Below are 7374 nucleotides of genomic sequence, written 5' to 3'. Positions count from 1 at the left end.
TGTGAGAGAGAGAGAGAGAGAGAGACCTCCCCAGATACAGGAGTGTGTGTGTGAGAGACCTCCCCAGATACAGGAGTGTGTGTGTGTGAGAGAGATCTCCCCAGATACAGGAGTGTGTGTGTGTGAGAGAGAGAGAGAGAGAGAGACCTCCCCAGATACAGGAGTGTGTGTGTGAGAGAGAGAGAGAGAGAGAGAGCTCCCCAGATACAGGAGTGTGTGTGTGAGAGACCTCCCCAGATACAGGAGTGTGTGTGTGTGTGTGAGAGAGAGAGAGAGCGCGAGAGAGAGACCTCCCCAGATACAGGAGTGTGTGTGTGAGAGACCTCCCCAGATACAGGAGTGTGTGTGTGTGTGAGAGAGAGAGAGAGACCTCCCCAGATACAGGAGTGTGTGTGTGAGAGAGAGACCTCCCCAGATACAGGAGTGTGTGTGAGAGAGAGAGAGAGACCTCCCCAGATACAGGAGTGTGTGAGAGAGAGAGAGAGAGAGAGAGAGAGAGAGAGAGAGGCCTCCCCAGATACAGGAGTGTGTGTGTGTGAGAGAGAGAGAGAGAGAGACCTCCCCAGATACAGGAGTGTGTGTGTGTGTGTGTGTGTGTGTGAGAGAGAGAGAGAGAGAGACCTCCCCAGATACAGGAGTGTGTGTGTGAGATACAAGAGTGTGTGTGTGTGTGTGTGTGAGAGAGAGCGAGACCTCCCCAGATACTGGAGTGTGTGTGTGAGAGACCTCCCCAGATACAGGAGTGTGTGTGAGAGAGAGAGAGAGAGAGAGAATTCCCCAGATACAGGAGTGTGTGTGTGTGAGAGAGAGAGAGAGACCTCCCCAGATACAGGAGTGTGTGTGTGAGAGAGAGAGAGAGAGACCTCCCCAGATACAGGAGTGTGTGTGTGACAGAGAGAGAGAGAGAGACCTCCCCAGATACAGGAGTGTGTGTGTGTGAGAGAGACCTCCCCAGATACAGGAGTGTGTGTGTGTGAGAGAGACCTCCCCAGATACAGGAGTGTGTGTGTGAGAGAGAGAGAGAGCTCCCCAGATACAGGAGTGTGTGTGTGTGTGTGAGAGAGAGAGAGAGAGAAAGAGAAAGAGAGAGAGCTCCCCAGATACAGGAGTGTGTTGGTGTGAGAGAGAGAGAGAGACCTCCCCAGATACAGGAGTGTGTGTGTGTGAGAGAGAGCGAGACCTCCCCAGATACTGGAGTGTGTGTGTGTGTGTGTGTGAGAGAGAGAGAGAGAGAGACCTCCCCAGATACTGGAGTGTGTGTGTGACAGAGAGAGAGAGAGAGAGAGACCTCCCCAGATACAGGAGTGTGTGTGTGTGAGAGAGACCTCCCCAGATACAGGAGTGTGTGTGTGAGAGAGAGAGAGAGCTCCCCAGATACAGGAGTGTGTGTGTGTGTGAGAGAGAGAGAGAGAGAAAGAGAAAGAGAGAGAGCTCCCCAGATACAGGAGTGTGTGTGTGAGAGAGAGAGAGAGAGAGCTCCCCAGATACAGGAGTGTGTGAGAGAGAGAGAGAGAGAGAGAGAGACCTCCCCAGATACAGGAGTGTGTGTGTGAGAGAGAGAGATACCTCCCCAGATACAGGAGTGTGTGTGTGTGTGTGTGTGAGAGAGAGATACCTCCCCCGATACAGGAGTGTGTGTGTGTGAGAGAGAGAGAGATATACCTCCCCAGATACAGGAGTGTGTGTGTGAGAGAGAGACCTCCCCAGATACAGGAGTGTGTGTGTGAGAGAGAGACCTCCCCAGATACAGGAGTGTGTGTGTGTGTGAGAGAGATACCTCCCCAGATACACACACACACACACACACACACACACTCCTGTATCTGGGGAGGTATATCTCTCTCTCTCTCTCTCTCACACACACACTCCTGTATCTGGGGAGGTCTCTCTCTCACACACACACTCCTGTATCTGGGGAGGTCTCTCTCTCACACACACACTCCTGTATCTGGGGAGGTCTCTCTCTCACACACACACTCCTGTATCTGGGGAGGTCTCTCTCTCACACACACACTCCTGTATCTGGGGAGGTCTCTCTCTCACACACACACTCCTGTATCTGGGGAGGTCTCTCTCTCACACACACACTCCTGTATCTGGGGAGGTCTCTCTCTCACACACACACTCCTGTATCTGGGGAGGTCTCTCTCTCACACACACACACACACACACACACACACACACACTCCTGTGAGAGAGATACCTCCCCAGATACAGGAGTGTGTGTGTGAGAGAGAGAGAGAGCTCCCCAGATACAGGAGTGTGTGTGTGTGTGTGAGAGAGAGAGAGAGAGAGAGACCTCCCCAGATACAGGAGTGTGTGTGTGTGTGTGAGAGAGAGAGAGAGAGAAAGAGAAAGAGAGAGACCTCCCCAGATACAGGAGTGTGTGTGTGAGAGACAGACACAGAGAGAGAGAGAGTGGGATACAGAGAGTTCCCCAGATATAGGAGCATATCTCCCATTTCCCGCCCCCACCTCCAAGCTCTCACTGTGTGTTTTTCTCTCACTCCTCTCCCCGTGCAGACGATGCTGACTGCGATCTCGATGAGTGCCATTGCCACTAACGGTGTTGTTCCAGGTATGAAGTTCAAACCCAGCCTTACTCAGGGTCCTTGTACCCTCTCTTCTGACCACTCTGACTCACTGGCCCTGTCCCCCTTCACCTCGAACTCCCACCTTCCCACTCGCCCTGTGTCTGGATGTGGCTCTGCACACAGTGCGATGGCTCCTTCCCCTCTTGCCCCCGATCTGTGGTACCACTGTCGGAGATGTACCTGTGTCATTCCCAACTCCCCTGCAGACCCCTCATCCTCCCATTAATCTGTCAGCATCCTGGGGGTTCCCATTGATCAGAACCTGAACTGGTCCCAGCTGCAAATAAACACAAGTGCTACAAGAGCAGCTCAGAGGCTGGGAATCCTGCAGCAAGTAACTCCCCTCCTGACTCTCCCCCCAAAGCCCTGTCCCACCATCGGGGACAGAGGCTGGGAATCCTGCAGCGAGTAACTCCCCTCCTGACTCTCCCCCCAAAGCCCTGTCCCAACATCGGGGACAGAGGCTGGGAATTCTGTAGCGAGTAACTCCCCTCCTGACTCTCCCCCCAAAGCCCTGTCCCACCATCGGGGTCAGAGGCTGGGAATCCTGCAGTGAGTAACTCCCCTCCTGACTCTCCCCCCAAAGCCCTGTCCCACCATCGGGGACAGAGGCTGGGAATCCTGCAGCGAGTAACTCCCCTCCTGACTCTCCCCCCAAAGCCCTGTCCCAACATCGGGGACAGAGGCTGGGAATTCTGTAGCGAGTAACTCCCCTCCTGACTCTCCCCCCAAAGCCCAGTCCCACCATCGGGGACAGAGGCTGGGAATCCTGTCGTGAGTAACTCCCCTCCTGCCTCTCCCCCCAAAGCCCAGTCCCACCATCGGGGTCAGAGGCTGGGAATCCTGTCGTGAGTAACTCCCCTCCTGACTCTCCCCCCAAAGCCCTGACCCTCAGTAACAGCAGTGTGTCCCACCCATCCCCATCCCCCTCCCTCCCTCCCCCCACCCCCTGACCCTCAGTAACAGCAGTGTGTCCCACCCATCCCCATCCCCCTCCCTCCCTCCCCCCACCCCCTGACCCTCAGTAACAGCAGTGTGTCCCACCTACAAGGTACACTGCAGTAACTCCCCGAGGCTCCTCAGACAGCACCTTCCCAAAACCCACGGCCACTTCCATCGGGAAGGACAAGGGACATCAGATACAGAGGGACACCAGCCCCCTGCAAGTCCCCCCGTCCGAGACCCTCCCCATCCCCACTCGGAAAGATATCGGCCGATCCTTCCTGGGTCCGAATCCCTGGGATTCCCTCCCTGAGGGACACTGTGGGTCTACCCTCCAACACATGGACTGCAGTGGGTCAGGGAGGCAGCTTACCCCCCACCTTGTCAAGGAGGGAGGGGGGTAACTAGGGACGGGGAGGGGGATAAATGCTGGACCCAGAGAGCAAAGCTCATGTTCCCCCGAGAGAATTTGTCAAATAAGTGAACAGGTATTCTCTCTCTCATTTTCCTTTCTCTCTCTCTCTCTCTCTTTATAAAACCCCCACCCCGTCACACTCTCTCTCTCTCTCTCTCTCTCTCTCTCTCTCTCTCTCTCTCTCTCTCTCTCTCTCTCTCTCTCTCCCCCCCTCCCTTTCTCTCCCTCTCCCTCTCTCTCTGTCCCACCCAGCTGGAGGCTCTTATTTCATGATCTCGCGATCGCTGGGCCCGGAGTTCGGGGGAGCAGTTGGTCTCTGTTTTTACCTGGGGACCACCTTCGCTGGAGCAATGTACATTCTGGGAGCCATCGAAATCCTCTTGGTAAGGGAGCTTTACTCTGTATCTAACCCCGTGATGTCCCTGTCCCTGGGATGGGGGGGACAGTGTAGAGGGAGCTTTACTCTGTATCTAACCCCGTGATGTCCCTGTCCCTGGGATGGGGGGGACAGTGTAGAGGGAGCTTTACTCTGTATCTAACCCCGTGATGTCCCTGTCCCTGGGATGGGGGGGACAGTGTAGAGGGAGCTTTACTCTGTATCTAACCCCGTGCTGTCCCTGTCCCTGGGATGGGGGGGACAGTGTAGAGGGAGCTTTACTCTGTATCTAACCCTGTGCTGTCCCTGTCTCTGTCCCTGGGATGGGGGGGGGACAGTGTAGAGGGAGCTTTACTCTGTATCTAACCCGGTGCTGGCCCTGTCCCTGGGATTGGGGGGGGGGGGCAGTGTAGTGGAAGCTTTACTCTGTATCTAACCCCGTGATGTCCCTGTCCCTGGGATGGGGGGGACAGTGTAGAGAGAGCTTTACTCTGTATCTAACCCCTGTGCTGTCCCTGTCCCTGGGATGGGGGGGACAGTGTAGAGGGAGCTTTACTCTGTATCTAACCCCGTGCTGTCCCTGTCTCTGTCCCTGGGATGGGGGGGACAGTGTAGAGGGAGCTTTACTCTGTATCTAACCCCGTGCTGTCCCTGTCCCTGGGATGGGGGGACAGTGTAGAGGGAGCTTTACACTGTATCTAACTTCGCGCTGTCCCTGTCCCTGGGATAGGGTTACAATGTAGAGGGAGCTTTACTGTGTGTCTAACCCCGTGCTGTCCCTGTCCCTGGGATGGGGGTGACAGTGTAGAGGGAGCTTTACTCTGTATCTAACCCCGTGCTGTCCCTGTCCTTGGGATGGGGGGGACAGTGTAGAGGGAGCTTTACTCTGTATCTAACCCCGTGCTGTCCCCGTCCCTGGGATTGGGGGGCAGTGTAGAGGGAGCTTTACTCTGTATCTAACCCCGTGCTGTCCCTGTCCATGGGATGGGGGGGGACAGTGTAGAGGGAGCTTTACTCTGTATTTAACCCCGTGCTGTCCCCGTCCCTGGGATTGGGGGGCAGTGTAGAGGGAGCTTTACTCTGTATCTAACCCTATACATGTCCGCAGAGGCACAGAACCTATGTATCTGCATGCATTTGAGCACGCACACACTTTCTGTCTCTCTCTCTCTCTCACAGACACACACACACACACTCAGTGTTATTGTGTCTGTCTTACACACCTACTCTCTCACTTTCTATCTCACTGTTTTACACGCGCACCCACGTGCTGACTGTCTCAGACACACTGCGATACACAGACATTGCGCACTGACGGAGACAGACAGACACACACTGACAGTGAGACCCACCGACGGAGGGGAAACACAAGAACACCGTCTTGACGAGGGCTGGAGCTGGCGAGGGTGACGGGCTGGTGTCACTGACACCGGACGTGAAACGTTAACTCTGTTTCTCTCTGCGCAGGTTCTGCCAGGGCTGCTGAGTTTCTCCCAACGTGTGCAATCTGCCTGTGTTTGACTTTTACCGACCTGAGCGCGACCGTCTGTATCGGTCACCCCTGGGGGGGGTTTTGTTGTCGGGGGGGGGGGGGATGGGGGGTCTCCTGTTGGCGTCTCCTTTTTCAAATCCACCCTAGAACGAGAGATCGATTTCAGCGTGGGCTCCGGGAGCTGTGCGTTGAGGGATGTTTAAAAATAAAGTCATGGACCCACCCATCTGCCCCCCACCCCCTAACCTTGTGCGTCAACAGAAATACATCGCTCCAAGCATGGCTATTTTCCATTCGGACCACGTGGACGGTGAGACAGCGGCCTTGTTGAACAATATGAGGGTGTACGGGACAGCCTTCCTGTTGCTCATGGCCCTGGTGGTGTTCGTGGGAGTGCGCTACGTCAACAAGTTTGCCTCCATCTTCCTGGGCTGCGTCATCGTCTCCATCTTCTCCATCTTCGTGGGGGCTGTGGTGTCTGCCTTCTCTCCGCCAGACTTCAAGTGAGTGCGTAACTTCGGGGACTCCCACCCTCCTTAACCCCCCTCCTCCCCGCACCCACTCTTCCCCCCCCCCCCCCCCCCCCCACTCTCCCCTCTCTCCCCCCCCCACTCTCCCCTCTCTCTCCCCCCCACTCTCCCCCCCCACTCTCCCCTCTCTCCCCTCCCCCACTCTCCCCTCTTCCCCCCCCCACTCTCCCCCCCAACTCTCCCCCCCTCCACTCTTTCCCCCCCCCACTCTCCCACCCCCCCCACTCTCCCACCCCCCCCACTCTCTCCTCCCCCACTCTCTCCTCCCCACTCTCTCCTCCCCCACTCTCTCCTCCCCCACTCTCTCCTCCCCACTCTCTCCTCCCCACTCTCTCCTCCCCCACTCTCTCCTCCCCCACTCTCTCCTCCCCCACTCTCTCCTCCCCCACTCTCTCCTCCCCCACTCTCTCCTCCCCCACTCTCTCCTCCCCCACTCTCCTCCCCCACTCTCTCCTCCCCCACTCTCTCCTCCCCCACTCTCTCCTCCCCCACTCTCTCCTCCCCCACTCTCTCCTCCCCCACTCTCTCCTCCCCCACTCTCTCCTCCCCCTCTCTCTCCTCCCCCTCTCTCTCCTCCCCCTCTCTCTCCTCCCCCTCTCTCCCCCCCACTCACTCTCCCCCCACTCTTCCCCCCCCACTCTCTTCCTCCCCCACTCTCTTCCCCCCCAACTCTCTTCCCCCCCAACTCTCTCCCCCCCCCACTCTCTCTCCCCCCCCCACTCTCTCTCCCCCCCCACTCTCTCTCCCCCCCCCACTCTCTCTCCCCCCCCCACTCTCTCTCCCCCCCCCCACTCTCTCTCCCCCCCCCCACTCTCTCCCCCCCCCCACTCTCTCTCCCCCCCCCCCACTCTCTCTCCCCCCCCCACTCTCTCTCCCCCCCCCACTCTCTCTCTCCCCCCCCACTCACTCTCTCTCCCCCCCACTCACTCTCTCTCCCCCCCCACTCACTCTCTCTCCCCCCCCACTCACTCTCTCTCCCCCCCCACTCACTCTCTCTCCCCCCCCACTCACTCTCTCTCCCCCCC

The 7374-nt window shown here is 57.4% G+C and overlaps 1 protein-coding gene across 1 annotated transcript in view; it reads left to right on the top strand.

The window, feature by feature from the left end:
- Positions 1-6326, top strand: part of LOC140460083 (solute carrier family 12 member 6-like) — a gene marked incomplete at its 5' end in the record, with an annotated part of 25547 nt that extends 19221 nt beyond the window's left edge. Inside the window, 3 exons of the mRNA XM_072554485.1 lie at positions 2524-2578; positions 4204-4334; positions 6081-6326. Of these exons, the coding sequence (XP_072410586.1) occupies positions 2524-2578; positions 4204-4334; positions 6081-6326 (432 nt within the window). The remainder of the gene's footprint in view (positions 1-2523; positions 2579-4203; positions 4335-6080) is intronic.
- Between the last annotated feature and the right edge of the window lie 1048 nt (positions 6327-7374).

This window comes from Chiloscyllium punctatum, chromosome 36 (genome assembly GCF_047496795.1).
Source record: "Chiloscyllium punctatum isolate Juve2018m chromosome 36, sChiPun1.3, whole genome shotgun sequence".
NCBI lineage: Eukaryota > Metazoa > Chordata > Chondrichthyes > Orectolobiformes > Hemiscylliidae > Chiloscyllium > Chiloscyllium punctatum.
This window is presented reverse-complemented; position numbering and strand designations above follow the sequence as displayed.